Source organism: Seriola lalandi, unplaced genomic scaffold (assembly GCF_002814215.2).
Source record: "Seriola lalandi dorsalis isolate HSWRI2012SDOR001 ecotype SW California unplaced genomic scaffold, Sedor1 jcf7180002054767, whole genome shotgun sequence".
NCBI classification, from domain to species: Eukaryota; Metazoa; Chordata; class Actinopteri; order Carangiformes; family Carangidae; genus Seriola; species Seriola lalandi.
This window is the reverse complement of record NW_019525320.1, coordinates 179,806-195,851: the sequence shown is the minus strand read 5'-3', so window position 1 is coordinate 195,851 and position 16,046 is coordinate 179,806. Positions and strand designations below refer to the sequence as shown.

General features: G+C 40.3%; 1 protein-coding gene across 1 annotated transcript in view; it reads right to left on the bottom strand.

Moving 5' to 3' along the window:
- The window catches only part of prpf6 (PRP6 pre-mRNA processing factor 6 homolog (S. cerevisiae)), a 12,722-nt gene extending 3,558 nt beyond the window's left edge, over positions 1 to 9,164 (bottom strand). The window contains exons 1-16 of the mRNA XM_023425248.2: positions 8,937 to 9,164; positions 8,226 to 8,388; positions 7,930 to 8,048; positions 7,704 to 7,782; positions 7,090 to 7,266; positions 6,457 to 6,585; positions 6,247 to 6,341; positions 5,988 to 6,144; positions 5,507 to 5,669; positions 4,530 to 4,648; positions 4,143 to 4,361; positions 2,662 to 2,784; positions 2,452 to 2,573; positions 1,370 to 1,508; positions 1,124 to 1,243; positions 24 to 200 (exon numbers count right to left, since the gene is read on the bottom strand). Of these exons, the coding sequence (XP_023281016.1) occupies positions 24 to 200; positions 1,124 to 1,243; positions 1,370 to 1,508; positions 2,452 to 2,573; positions 2,662 to 2,784; positions 4,143 to 4,361; positions 4,530 to 4,648; positions 5,507 to 5,669; positions 5,988 to 6,144; positions 6,247 to 6,341; positions 6,457 to 6,585; positions 7,090 to 7,266; positions 7,704 to 7,782; positions 7,930 to 8,048; positions 8,226 to 8,388; positions 8,937 to 9,127 (2,292 nt within the window). The 5' untranslated portion in view covers positions 9,128 to 9,164. The remainder of the gene's footprint in view (positions 1 to 23; positions 201 to 1,123; positions 1,244 to 1,369; positions 1,509 to 2,451; positions 2,574 to 2,661; positions 2,785 to 4,142; positions 4,362 to 4,529; positions 4,649 to 5,506; positions 5,670 to 5,987; positions 6,145 to 6,246; positions 6,342 to 6,456; positions 6,586 to 7,089; positions 7,267 to 7,703; positions 7,783 to 7,929; positions 8,049 to 8,225; positions 8,389 to 8,936) is intronic.
- Positions 9,165 to 16,046: the final 6,882 nt, after the last annotated feature.

The window sequence follows — 16,046 nt, the reverse complement described above, 5'->3', positions numbered from 1 at the left end:
CCCCAACACTTCCCCCACCTCACCCCTTGGTTGTAGGCCTCTCTGGCCTTGTCCATGTTTTCACACTGCTCCTCTATCTGGCCTCTCATCATCCAAAGTTTTGGGAAGTCCTCGTAGTGTTTCAGGGCCTCGGTGCACAACTCCTGGGCAGCTTCTATGTTTCCTAACACCCACTCCAACTTCACTGACTTCATAAATACCTGTAGAGATTACAAACAAACACATGAACTGTTCAGCCACAGAACATGTATAAACAGGGCCCATGATCTTGTCTTTTAAATTCCCCTGGGCTTGTTGTATACTTGAAATACAATAGTATTGTTGGAAAATTATTTAAAATACTTGTATTCCAGCCCAATTTATGCAATGCAAATACCTTAAAGGCTGTCAAATGTATCAAATACCAACTTCCTAAGGCATAGCCTAAATGCTTAACTGCTTCATTAACATCATACACTTGTCTTATCTGACAGGGCAATCAGTATAGCCCACATTAAAGCAGGCCTTCTTAGTCATAGCTGACAGTAAATACAATACAGATAACTAAAGGGGGCACAGTCAGATAGACCTGATAGACACTAATAGTTTAAAAAGCACCGTTGACAGCATCTGTCAGCCTGAGTGCTGCAGACTGTTTTGAAATGAGGAAACCCAGCAAGCCTAAACCTGAGAAAAACAGCATGTTTGTAGAAGCTTCCTCGAGTACAATGCACTATTAATTTACTGTTAAACACAGGCTTTAAAGCAGAGAAGAATAAAACCTGATAATTCAGCCATTTGAAAAACATGGGTCAGGGCTCTATTTATTCCAGGATTACTTAATGGAAAACAAACTAACTGTTCTGGTACATAGGGTCATGGAAGGACAGTTGGAGAGTAAGAGGACACAACAGTTTAAAAATACTGATACACTTCCCCTGTGCAACTTAACAGCCAAAGAAGTTAACATCAAAACCTGAATGGGGAGACCAGTTTTCAACTTATTCCAGCAGATAAGTAGGTTTGTGCAGAGCAACTCTAATGAGAATTTTAAATAGGGAAATCTTTCTTTTGCTTTCCCAGTCTCTCTCTCACACTCACTCACACACACACAACAGACACACACAAACAAACACACACTCACCCTAGCTGTTGGGGCACTGCTGCGGGCCTTGGCCAGCAGTCGGCGGGCTCTTTCATACTCATTGTTCTCTGATTCCAGTTTGACAGCAGCAAGCCAGATCTCTTCACTGTTAGGGTTAGCCTAGAAAAATAAAAGGAATGTTTGGGTAAGAGGGAGAGAAACAGAGGAAAGGGTGAAACAGAGTTATACACAGGCTCGCATGGACAATACACGAACAAGTAAAAGTTTGCATAAATGTATCAACACCTGGAAGGCCAGCGCGAGGATACTTCTGGCTGCAGGCACATCCTCAGCCAGCCACTTGGACTTGGCCCCCATCAGCCAAAGGACCTCTGCCTTGGGACAATGAGCGACGGCCCTCTGGAGCAGGGCCTCCAAAGACTCCCTGAGAGAGAGGCAATGCGCCATGAAAGAGTAATGGATGGGAGGAACACAGTGATGAAGCAGATGGGAGGCAAAGGAGAGAAAAACAGAATGTTAAATACAATTAATTAAAAAATTTAGAGACAAAAAATAATATTTTGAATAAGGGTGGGTGATCTTCTCAAAATAATTGTATACACAATCATGATCCACAATATGAATTGCCATCTTTCTTCCCAATTTTCCCCAAATTTTACAGATGAGAATATCCAGACTCAAACCAGCCTATGGACTTTACCATTTAAAACACAATATTGCATTTAAGATGCTGTTTTCAAAATGGTCATGTGCATCAGTGTCTTAAACCCCATGTTGTCCATAGCTTTTAATGGCACTATATCCTTAGCTACATAGGATGTGACCACATGCGTCACATCTTTCCATCTGCTTTTATCATATTTTTCTATGCGTCGGTCAATGGTAACTGTGGTAATGTTTCTGGACCTCATGAGATACAGATGAGTGGGTTTGTACTGACCTGAGTGAAATACTTAGCATGTTCATTCAGCTGCTTCCCATTAAGGTGGTTAAATGGATTTGTCGTAATAACATCAGAAGTGCCAATCACGCAGACCATACAGTTTAGAAATAACTTTGCTTTGAGAAATATCTGACCGTGCATAGCTGTTGAATTGTTTTTGCAAATATGTCACGCATGAAAGATAACCTATGATAGAGACACATGATATAATTTGGCCAATCAGCACAGCCATCTAGCAGGCAGTCATTCTGTTGGTTTGTGAACCTTGTGTGGATCCACATTAATAGGGCATGAGCACAGTTGGTACAATGGTGAAATGTCATGATCTCTAAGATTTACTTGAAAGTAGATTGTGGACGTCTTCAAGATCAATGACGATATAAAAGATCGCCCACCTCTAATTTAGTAAACCAAATCTGGTCACCTGGTGCCATGGTTCTTCTCAAAGTAGGCAGCTCTGAGCCAGACACTTTTTTTACTGGGGAACACCTGCAGGGCATGGGCATAAATGGCCCTGGCACACTCCAGCGCTCCATGGGCCACACACTGAAACATAAGAGACAAGCATCTCAGTTAAGTTAAACTCTGACAGCAAATGAGGATGTGAAGGAGCTCTGAATATGTTGGTACTCACACTCTCTGCATCCTCCATCCAGGTGTGTTTACGGTCCTCCTCCTCAATGCCAATCCCTATGACGGCCCTTATCACGGCCTGGCAGGTAGCGACACTGCCTGCTTTGTCACACTCCTCTGCATCCTGCAAGACAAGAAACCTTTAGGAGTAAAGAGATTGTGGGCAGGTCACAGACGTAGAATGCAAAAGGTTAAGCAACAAACTACTGACCACAATAGCAGATCAGCATTTTCATAGGAATGATGGAGCCATTTACATGGAAACATTTACACACCTGATATGTCAGATCCTTGTAGATGACTTACAGTTTATAAGAAGTCATCTGTACAGATGATTTTTGTGGGAAGAGCAAGGGACTATCTCAGAGTCTCTATACATAATTATTCTTGTAAGAACTGCCAAATCCTGTCATTTTAAAGTTCATCTGTTGCTTGTGTTATGATGTGTGTATTGGGAAATGGCCTTGATAAACCTACCACATTAACCACACTTTGCCAGAGGTAGAAAAGGCTAGGTAGTCATGGAAATGAAGAGAAACAATGTGAGGCCTAGGATTGCAAAACAACTTAAGTGCACTAAACAAAATGTCAGTCACAGTTCTGGCGTGTATTCTTCTGCTCCCAGATAAAATAGCAAACAGCTTTTCCAAAGTATGCTGGCATGCTATCAGAGCTAACAAAAACATGACTCAGTCTCTGCTTTCTCAACATGAATATTTAAAGATACATCATTCATTTATTCCCCTTTTAATTTACAGGTTTATTTCATTTTATCAAATATATAATCAAAGAATTAGCGACTTAAGTGACAAATCCCAATGGTGTGTTCATCAGCTGATCATAATTAAAACAGTAGGCTGGATTTACTCCAGTGTTTACAAACATTACTGATGTATTTGTTAACAGCATAAAAATGTTAAGTTAGTTTGTGTTTCTGTGCTTCTCTTAATTTGACCAAGAAATATCTTTTTGAAGAACTCATTATAAATACTTCATTGTCAATGAGTCATAAAGATAAAGTAACTAAGCTACCAATTTATTAGTCACTTGTGTACAATCTACTCCAGACCAACACAATAGTTATGCAACACATCCCTTCTTTGTGAAGCTTTCTAAGGTTTCATTTTTGCTGAAGTGTCACAGAGATGTTGACTCAGCATTACAAAAATTCCTCAAGCTGTCTTTTGTGGTGGTTTTAACTGGGCAGCCTTAAATTGAAAGATGTTTCCGATATCCTGCCCATTTCCATTAACATGTGGTGTATAAGTGATGTAGTTTTAAAAACACATTTCAATACAATTTGTCCGCTTTTAACTTGAAGAGTTTCTATTTTGAAAGTACATACATTTTCTTTTATGGCCTTAGGGAATGCATTTATTTGTTCAGTGCATTGTTCAACCAACATCTTTCCTGCAGGAAACCTCTCTCCCTCTCCCTTCCTCTCTATGAATTCAAAGAAATGACGAAGCTGCAGGCACACACCTGTATCCATTGCTCTCTGTTGATCTCCACGCCGTTGGCGTGTAGAGAAGTGATGGCTCTGTCAATGATCTTGTCCACCATCTGAGTGTTGCCATTGGCCTCCTCCAACTTGGCAGCAGTGATCCAGATATGACGATCAGTGGGAATGTTCTCACGAGCTTTGTTCAGGACACGACGGGCATTCTCGTATGTCTCTAACCGAGCCAGTGCCAGCCACAGCTAAAGAAGACAGACAGAAATTGTTAGACATAGAGGTTGGTGCAAGGGTTCATTTTGTAGCATTGCAGTGTGTGGCATCCTGTTAATACTTTATGTTTCATGTTGGTAGAAAAAAAACAAAAAAACAAAAACAAAAAAACAACTGAAATGACTGCAAGAGTTGCGTACCTCCACACTGGTAGGACAACACTCCACAGCTCGGCTAAGCATGATTCTGGCATCCTCTGGCTCCTCCAGCTCAACAGCTGTCTTCCACAGTCGAACTGACTTGGACACATTCTCCAGGGCTACATGGGTAACAATTACACAACTGTTAAGGCATTTCATTGAAGCTTTTATTTTGAGTAACTGACAGTATGTGAGGTCTGTGTGTTGTTCAAAGCAATAAACTAACTCACAAATATTTAAATCCTTGAATCCTGTTGTAACAGACAGTTTAATACTGACAATACACTGACCTATATTTACACTGGTAGGAATGAACACACAACAGGCTTCACTGAACACACAAGCAATGAATACAACACAAGAAACACAAATACTAAGCAGCATAATCTGCAATAGCAGTATAGTTCAATAGAGTCTGGGTGGGAAGGAAGAGTATTGTGTGTAATGGAGATAAGCACAGCAGAGGCAACTGAACATGTAGAGGCGGAGAGACCTCTTCCACAGAGGAAGCTTCCCATCCATCTCTGTCACTGGGGTATGCTGCTGGGAAATATGACTGTGTGTGTATGCGCATGTGTGTTAGGGCATTGACTCCATGGTTCAAATAGGGTGCCTGGCCTTGATGAAAAGCCAGAACCACAGCTGCCAAATGTAACTGTTATGAAATCTTTTATGCAATATTACATGTGCAGGGAGTGAGTAGTTTTGTGTGGGTGCTTTTAATAACACAAAGGACAGATTGAGACTGGTTGTGAATTTTTGTCCTCCAGAAATTTGTGTCTTCCAGGAAAATCTAGTATTCATTCATGCAGGCAGTGCTGGGAAATAACAACATAACAGCAACATGTCTCTTCAAAACTTTCCCTTATAGCCTTCTCACAATCTGACGATGGATACAAAGAGGAGAACCAGATAAAAGCATTACTTAAGTCTTTCTTAAATCTGTCTTTACAGGTGATAGTGCATGACAGCCTTACCCTTCCTGAGGACTCGTTTCTTGGCCCTGACGTCTGTCTCCAGCTCTGCAGCTCTGATGTAGATGCGGACGGACTGTGGCAGGTGGCGGACAGCCTGGGCTACCACAGCTTTAGCTGTGTCACCAGGCTGAAGTCGGGCTGCCTCCAGCCACACATCCTCACTCTGGTGGGCAGAGTAAAACACTTATAGCAATAGGAGGGCAAGGAGCATTTTCCTTGACCTAGTTAAGCAGCATTATTGTGTCATTAAATTAAGTAGCTGGAAGTGTGAACTGAAATGCCTGTTGTTTTATACAATCAGCAATGCTATTGTTGTTGATAATGTTATATGCAGTATCCATTTTTACATTAGATATCATAGGTTTAACAAACCAACGAATCAACTTCACTACAGCCTATAGTCTGGATGAGCTAATGATAGACATCTACTTGCGCATGCACAGACCTTAGCCGATTTACTGTACTATCCATCATCCTTTACCTTAGGACACATCTCTGTGCCTTTCATGATCAGGTTCCTTGCCACCTGCAGTTTACCAGTCACTTCCTCCAGCCTGGCAGAAGCAATCCAGGCAGGCGGGTGATGGGGATTGGTCTCCCTCACTGATTTCAGCAACAGGCGAGCCTTCTTAATGTCACTGGACATGAGGAGCCAAAAATAAACCATCAGACACACACAAAACAACTTATTCTTCAAACATGTCATCTAGGACCTTCTGGTGTCCCCATGGTATCTCTACCTGATGTCCCCTCCATGTGTGGGGATCATTGAGTTGAGATCTGTCAGGTAACCCTTAGGATCCACCACTGTCTGTCCGCTCACCGAGTCAGACACCTGAAGACAGATAAAATGCCGACATGCAGAATAAATAAATCAGAATCACAACAGCAAATAATTAATCGTAAAACAAGGTAAAAGTGAAAGGGACTGAGGATGAGGCATCAGTTACCTGACTAAGCCTCATGTCCATGAGTGTGTTCCTGGCCTGACCAATTTTCCTCATGTCCAGCTCTCCTGTTCCTGGTGTCATCAGACCAGGGGTCATACTTCCTGGATAAGGGGTGTTCAGACCTCCCAGCTAGGGAAGAGAAGAAATAATTATAAAGGAGAAGAGCATTTTAATCTCTGTGAAAATTCTGTCATGACATGTTGAAAGGGCTCATCATATGACACTTTTCCTACCACTGTAAATGATATATGTGAAAGTCTGAGCAATCGCTTTCGTATTCCACAGACCCACATATACAGAGTAGAATATTCATAATGATAAGTTAAAATTTGAAAATGAAATAAATACACAACAAAAACTGCAGGCACAGTCATTTTAAGTGTCTATAGAGGTCATGTGATCAATAAGCAAAAATATTTGTCTGTTTCCTGTAACAACGTAGATGTCCACTGAGATTCCATGAAAAAAGGAGCATTTTCAAACTGCATTAAGCTGTACAGCTAAAGTGTTTTGTTTGTTTGCAGCAAGATATTGTGACTCCTGCTGGTGCAGACTGAAACTACATCATATAATTCATCATTGTTTTATGTGAATGTCCACAGGAAAGGTATTTGTTTTTGCATGCATACTGACCCCTTGCAGAGGGTCAACAGTGGTGTGGTTCTCTCCGGTCTGCAGATGTTTGGAGAAGAAGCTGTCTGGGACAGGGGTGAGTTTTTCATAGCGAGGATTCCTCTGGCGTTTGTTCCTTGCATCTCCCACCTCAGGGATGCTTAGCCACTCTTCTTCTGACACCTCTGCCAACTTCCTCTGTGACAAGATAGTAGAAAGGGAGAATAAAGAAATCACTTTGGACTGTCAGGAATGTGATTTCAAACATATAGTAATGTATTGCAGTTATATCCGGAAAACCTCTACAGTCCAGTTATGATCATTTACACAGTTATAATATAACTTCAAATTACAAATCCACTGTGGGTAAAAAAAAAAGATTTTACGCTCCACCCGCTTCAGCTTAAGCAACAGTAATGACTCCAGCTGGATAATCTCGACATGTCATGGTGGTTAAGCTTAAAGTCATGTTGTTTTCCTATTCTTAAACAGTATAACATGGAAAAATATAGTTTACACCTGACGGGGACAAAATATTTAGGCCCTTAAATATTTAGAGTCAGATGGAAGAAGATTGGGTGATTTTGGGTGGAAAAGTAGGGCAAAAGTTTGGCAAACCATGTGCAATTTTGTACCTTTAGATCTGAAAACTGCTGCTGGATTTTGGGTCGCTCCATACGATATTTCTCTATTTCTTCCTTTTCTCTCAGCTCCCTGAAAATACACAAGACTTCAAAAATTACACTCCCATGCACTATCAATAGCACAGGATGTACAACATATATACAATGAGTAAAGTGTGGGAGGGTTATGATATCATGTTAAAACTCAGAAGAGAAAATAGACCATTTTTATTGTGACCTTCTTTCTTTGCGTCTTTCATCCATCCTTTTATCCAGTGCTGCATATATAGCATCCGCTTCTTCGTCGTCTTTCTCATAGGGCCCACTGGAGAACAAGCTACCAGCATATCCATTAAACTACAAGACAAAGGGTAATATAATGTGATATGCAAGACAGAAGACGTCATGTAATCCTTAATATACTCAGATTAATGGTATGGTCAACTTTGAATTTTGAGTGCACAAATTTCCATTCATGATATATGCAACGGATTATTATCAATTACCAGCCAGAGACAATCCAGTCATAAGTACCTCATCATAATTGGTGTCGTTCAGATCTTCATCATCATCGTCCTGGTTCTTTTTCATTTGGTCCCCAACTGTCCTCTTCCCTGGAGGTGCATGTCGGTCATCCACTGGATCATTGGCATCCCGAGCAGGACCAATATCAGATCGGGTGGTGAAACCAGTTGCACTGAAGAGGACCAGTCATTTCAGATGTTACCCAAATAAACACTGGGCATATGACTCATGATGAGCATATGCACAGGGGAAGTTCAATTAACAATTTAACAACCTTATCTAAACTTTAGAGCAATGTTTTGATCATTTTATCGCTTTGTAGAATTAGATCATACAGGCTTGTCAGATTCTTGTAGTGGATCTACCAGTAAATTAACTGTATTAAATGTTAGGGTATTATTTGTATGGCACATGAAACACATAACTTATCATCTAACTATAACGCTATCACCATTTTTAGATGGCTTTATCTGACATTTTGAGGAGGAGGTCATCAAATCAGTACAGCCACACTTAACAACGTGCTAATATCATTGTTCATGTAACTAACTACTGTTATGTAGTAATAATGAGTAATTGATGTTACGATGTCATTTCCCTTCTGTCCAGTTGCAAACATGAGTGTGTTACAACGCAGGATAGGTTTGCTAAAAAGCTTACTTCCATCAAACAGACAAAACTTAGCTTGTTAGCTAGAGAGCTGTTAGTAAGCTAGCTCACCCTCTGCCGAGACCGGGAACGTAGCCCAGCGGAGCGGGCATCCCCAGGAACGGCTTCTTCTTTTTCCCCATGAGTGGAGAGGCGAGGGGCATAATCGGGGGCCCGCCGGTAACCCCCGCCGCCCCGGTGCCTCCCGCAGATGCTTTAGAGGTAATTTTAGGCGCTTGTTTAGCACTAGCGCTTGCCATCATTGCAACGACGAGGACGCTCAAAGCCGGATCAACAACATTCGCACTTCCGTTCGACCAAACAGCGGCGCCGTCCTTCTAGAAATATCCGTTGGTGTTTGTGACAGCGCCCCCACAGGACAGATGAGTTACTGTCTATTTTCTTTTCTCTCATGTTATCTTTTCAGTTCGAAGTTGTTGCTGTGAATCCTATAACATGGTCATTTTGTCCTCTCGCTGTATGACTGTGTGATTGAAAATGTTTCTTCAGAATGTTTATTACATTTCATGCTGATTTCAGTTGTTCACAGAAGCCACAGGAGGGCGCCACATCCTGACAAATATCAGACCTATTGAAATATTGTGTTTAATCAAATTTAAAGTAGGATTTATAGATTGATCTTCCTAATGGGACTCAGCATTTTTCCATTGAGTTAATGTCAGTGTCCACATTTGTAAGTAACATCATACAATGTTTGCATAAAATACCCACAGAAAGAACTTCTCCCTGATTTTCTCTTTTTTCTTTATTTTTCCCCTTTTCTTTCTTTTTTGTGTGGTATTTGTACTTTACTGTAATATTCGCATAATTCCTTTTCTTAAGGGCACAAGTAAACAGCATAATATGCTATTTGTCCTTTTTATGAGACAATTTCTTCCCTTGACTGAGTATCATAAATGGACTCGTGACCCCAGTCATGGTATATACACAGCTGACATTTGTTTAAAGAAACAACTATGCCCTGAAGGTTGCATATTGCCCAACTTCAATGAACCTTCCCATTTTTCATTTTCTCTTGGGCTTTTCATTTTTGAAATGATTAGTATGTGCTCCATAGTAAAACCATTTTATTGGATCTTAACTGAAGCACACTTTACTCTGTGCAACAGCAGTTAATAAAATAATGAAACTGACTGCAGGCCCTTTTCTTAGAAAGGATATTTACCTGCATAGATTCAATTGAGCCATACACAGTGATTTCAGTGTAGTTCTGACAGACATGTGTTAGTGTGTTACAGCAATAACTTGACTAACAAATGTTAGAGACTGAGAGTCTGTATTCAAACATGAGACTGGAGACTGCAATAAAATTAATTACATTCTAACATGACATTTCTGGGTTTCATCCCGTGAGATGAAGTGAGACCATATATCAATTAGCTTCAATCACGTTTAACTTCACCCATCCATAGTCTGAGCCTTGGCCCAGCCCTTTACATTTTTCTTCATTTACATCGCCTGCAGGGCAGACATTATTTCACTCCTGGGAGAAGATGTTATGATGAAAATGGACTGTCGGGCACATTAGAGGATATATAGCTCACATAGCCGAGGACCAATTTAAACATGAAGTGCAACTCAAACCTTGATTTCATTCAGTTATTGCATTGGATTGCTTCTTTTACTTTCCTATGATTATGTCAATGATCATTTCATTTTAGTTCAGTGATTTTTATGATCACATATAATATGCAGCTTGAATTCACACTACGTTTTTTTGCAATAAGGGAAAGGCAGTCAGAACAGATTACATGTCTGCATGATCATCACAGTACTGACTACCAGATGAGTGATTCAGGTCAGTCTCTTTAGTGATAGATAAATCATTAATTATACTGGCCAATATTAACAATGAGAAAGTCCTTCAAAGCCTGGTCCAAGCACGCACATAGTCAGTCTGATTTGCACAAGAATGGATGCATTTACCTCTGCTGTGACTATAACAACAATGTTACATCCAAATGGCTAAAATTGGAAATTCCACATAAGGTGACAACCTGAATTTGTATAACAAAAGTGTGATTTCATAATCATAAACATAGTCAGAAGGAATCCACCAACCTCCACCACACACATACAGGCAGGAGCGCATTAAAATCTGAAATTGTGGTGGCAGTGGCAGCAGAAGATAGCTGATATATGCTTGGGGGTTGTGAAGGCAGACTTAGTAACTGTGGTCTCGCCTAAGCTTGTACTATAATCATTCCCTTTGATGTGCTGCCATAAAACATTTGGCAATGCTTCCTGTAAATGCAGCTGTGAGCTTGAAACAGTGTCTAAAATGGAGAAACTAGTTTATCTGCATTTGTTATAGACAATTTGGCATCATGATAGAGAAGACTAAAAGGGACTGCTGTCATTGTTGACATTGATACTGAGTTATTTATAGAATGTTTTACATTTGATTTTGCACTGAAATAATTAGTGTGATTTGTTTATGTGAGCAAAGCTGAAAGACAATAATTAAGTAGCTCATTCTATTTTTCAACAAAGACTAATCACTTCATTTGGATAGAATTGCATTTTGGATGAGGGAGGTTCACAAAATAATATCCCTCATTTTGTGAATAATATTTTAATTTGAAATATGGTGATAAAGTGATATGAGAAAATGTATGATTGGTGAATTGAACTGTGTTATAAACAAGCCAAATTATACTGTGTGTCTGTGTCTATTTCTGTGCAAGCGTACAGTAATCTGCATGTTTCTGCATGCTTATCTATTCATGTGTGTGCTAGTTTGCATGGGTGCATGGGTCCATTTAATCTGTTTATTCAGTGCATATTACATAGGATGGAGGGGAGCACAACTGTCCTAACAGATGTCCACAATGTGATAATAAATGTACAGAATGTAGCTGGAGCTGCATGGATGCAGCAGAAGAAGTCTGTAGGATGATACCAAGATCTAAAAGGTCAAATATCCCAGCAAATAACATCATGTCCCATTAATGGTCCTCTGATTTAGAGTAAGCTGTAGTTTGCAAGAAAGATGCACAGGGGGGTGATATGTCAAGATAACAGGTTTATTGATATACTTTCATGCATCACCTAAAAACACACACCTACACACACAAAGAAACGCAGACACATCATTCACACTGCCTGAGCTGCATTGTGAGTTAATTTTAGCTCATTACTTTCAACAATACAATGTGGGCGAAGAAGAAGAAAGAAAAAAAAAGAAAAATAGGACACGGACATCATCATTTTTCACTATTACACACACATGCTAAACTCAATTACTGTCTCTTAGCTGAAAGCAGTCTATGTGCACAAAGCCTGACTTCATACGTATAAGAGAGTCCTGCAAGGACTAATGATTTATTTAGCAATAATTACTAATTGTGTATCATTCTGAAACAAAGCAAAGTGTCCTTGTGAAAGGACAAAAGTAAATTGCTATTAGGGCCTTCCTTTAGGAGTGGCTAACCAGAGTCGTTTTGGGCAACAGATGCTCAAATGGAATTTCATTGATCCACTGAGCTTAGTGTGACAACAAAGCTTTGAATAAGGACAGTCTGGTAATTAGTCTAGGGCAGGATCTGAGAAATTGTACAAAGGAGAAAAAGATGGTGGATTTTGTGTTGTGAATACTAATGCACTAACAAATGTGACATATGTGCATTGTGGGTCAATCACATTGGAAATGCTTCATTAGCCTAATTGCCATGTAAAGAAAAGAACCCTTCCACTCCTTGAGCAGCACTAAGGTCACCTTGAGTCTGTGGGTGAGGACTTGTATGGTAGAGACTTTCAGAAGCACATGCAATAACACCACACTCAGAGCGATGAGGAACGGTTGATGTATTCTCCAGCTATAGCATGTGCTTTATGTTTCACTTGATGGCACACCATCCCCCCGCTGCCATGTTACATTTCTCCTTGTAAGAATTCACTCAGTGTGGGAGAAGAAAGGAGAGCCAGTGAATGATATTTTTCACATTAAAAGTCTGACAGCTAACATGATCCAGTGTGGAGTTGATTTGTTTCCGAGACAGCTGAGCAGACAAATGAGATTATTGACTGAAGCTGTTATCCTGACCTGTTGTTTGAATGAGACTGGTATTTGGCTGCCTTACTTTGACACAATGGATGACACCGTGACTGCACTCAGTTTTCTCTGACCCTGTCTTTAGTGAGAGGAGAGGAGAGGAGAGGAGAGGAGAGGAGAGGAGAGGAGAGGAGGGGGGAGGAGAGTGCTAAACTCCCTAAGTTTTGACAGGTATGGATGGCAACACACAGATACATGGAGTGGAAGAGACAGGACAAGAGAGAAGCGATGAGTGGGTTTCAAATAGAAGTAGGGAGGGAGTGACGAGAGAGAGAGAGAGAGAGAGAGAGCGAGAGAGAGAGAGGCTGAGCATCCTGCTTCACTCAGACGTATGAAGCTTGGACTCTTTCCAATCAGAATCATCCCAGAGGACCCAACACAAAGAGGTCTTTGTATATATAAAGATGACATGAATATCACTGTCCTCTTTATCTGCCATTTTATGTCACAAAATCTGTCTTAACTCATTCAGGGCACAATGTATTTTTTGATAATTGATCAAATGTTCAGTTCTCTGAATTATGAAGATAATAAACAGATTGTGAGGAAGACGAATCAAACAAAATAATGTTCCAGTATATTAAACTATATTTTCTACAAATTTACTAACTTTCTAAGTGTACGTATATTTCATGTTGGTAGAGGCAGAGAAACTAGTTGTGCTACATAAATGGAAAGTACTTATGTTGTGTATTTTGTTTATAAAGTTGTACCTACAAGATATGTTGAAATTTATTGAAATGATATGATGTAATGAAATGATTAATTAGCCAATCCCAGGTGACATTATGTGAGAGGCAGGATACACCCTGGGCAGGTTGCCGTATCACAGGGCTGACATAGTCAACAACAGTCATTGACGCTCACTTTCTCACCTATGGGTGTCAACTGAGGTTCCAACCCAGAGCCCTTCAGGGGTTGCTGTTTTCATTGGATGTGGTTTTTAGTATTTATTTTTAGGTTGGGCCTGTGTCTACTCTAAGCAACGCAGTAAGACACTGATGAATACAAAAAGTAGTATCAGTATTTCTTTACCTACTTTGCAACTGTGACCATGTTTTTTCTCAGTCAGAAGTTTTCACTGTTTGGCTTCGAAGTCTGAAATGTTCATCCAGCCCAGTTTACAACTACAGGACATCCAAACTGTTAAAGATAGAGATGGGTTAAAATTAAAGTAAGGTAAAGGAATAACCAACATAAATGATCATAGTGAGAGGACAATCATCAGTGCTCCTTGTCATAGATTCTAAAAGTCTCGTGTACACTACTGGAGGATGTATTCCCTAATTTGGTGATGGTGATGGAGAGTGATAGTCCCAAAACTCCCACAGCTGTTCAACAGATGACTTCAAAGGATATAGCCTGTGATTCACTGATCATTTTCATATTAATCAAACCATCCTCAAAGAGATCACACTCATCAAGGCAGAAATGTTTCATCATAAGATAAAGGTGATCATTCACAATACATTTGTATTGATTTGCAGTGACTCTTTTCTCTGAAGAGGCAAGTTGATCGTGCCGGGAAACTCTTCTGACAAGGAGGCTGTGAAACATATTAAGGACTCTCTCACTCTCTTACTCCGTGACACACATGCCAACATACACATGGAGCATACAGATGGATTGCAAACCAGATAGATAAATAGATTTGCTTCCTGTCATAAGCTACTTTTGGGGACAAATGTCAGACTAAATACCACTTAATTGGGAAAAGATGATTTTTGGGTCAATGGTTAAGTATTGAAAATTAATTTTTATATTATGACCTCTCGGCCAAATAGTAGGCATGGGCACACAGCCTTGATTGTTTAAACCCTTTATATTCCCATTACATTGCGTATCAGTGTGTTTCTTGGTCCAGTTTACCATGGATGGTATACTGGACCTCAATTATCTGTCCACCTTTGAGGCTCCGGAGTAAACTCAAGCAGCCCAGAACTATTAATTATCATCCTTTAGAGTGGTTAAGGTTCAGGTTAAGGTTTACTGTTAGGTCTTCAGGAAATGAATGCAAGTCTATGTAACAAAAGTGACAAATATAAGGTGTGTGTGTGTGTGCATTTGCGTATGTGTATGCTTGTGTGAGAGGTAGATAGAGAGAAAGAGAAAGACAGGTTTTGTGTTTGCACAGGTCAGCCTCAGACACTGTCTCTTACTCTGTGGTCATTTGCATAAGAGTGAGGTCACTGTCAGAGAGTGAGTGGAATGAGAATCACTCCCCGTCCCTCCCCTTCACATACATATATACACATACACACCACACATACAGGAGTACAAATACATCACACACATACACACACACACACACACACACACACACACACACGCAAGAGGCAAGAGGTGATGATCAGGGAGTGGCAAAGAGAATATATCTCTCAAATAGGTTCTGTCATCTTTTGCTCCACATGCTGAATACATCCAGAGAGGGGACACAGCTTTCAAAGGAAGGCTTTCTACAATATGCACTTAGAATTACAAAAAAACTCCCCCAGGTCTCTGATTAGGAAAACAGCTCAGGGCCAGAACTTAACACTATAAAGTGGATTCCTCTCTATCATCTGCACTCATCTCAGTGGAGTAAATAGCTTCCTGTGGGAATTCATTAGATTGCTTTCACTTTCACCTGAAAGAGCCCTCCTTTTCAGATCAGATTAAGTACAGGCAGAGGAGAACTCTTATGTTCTATTGAAAACCATCCTCTTTGAATCTTTTCTGTTTCTGAGAATTTAGATGCACCAAAGGTTGGTCCGGTCTTCTCTTTTCTGTTCTATTTGGCACCATTATTTTTCTTTGCCAACCCAGGGACAGCCATTCAACATGACACCGGCTTTGGCGAAGCTTGATGCCACACTCCGGAATCAATAGCTCCTCTATGTCTCTTGAGAAACTGCTCTCTCTCTCTCTCTTTGAAAAGAGCTCCACCACAAGCTCAAGATGTGCCTTATGGTATCGGTCACAATCTGGCTGTGTGCAGTAACAAAGATATCCTTTTTTTTTTTTTTCATTACAGATGTTTTCAAAAATGTCTGTTTGTATCTATACTGTGCGTGTGTGTTGCACTGTCACAGCAAAATGACAAGGGTCTCTTGGCATGAGCAGGACAG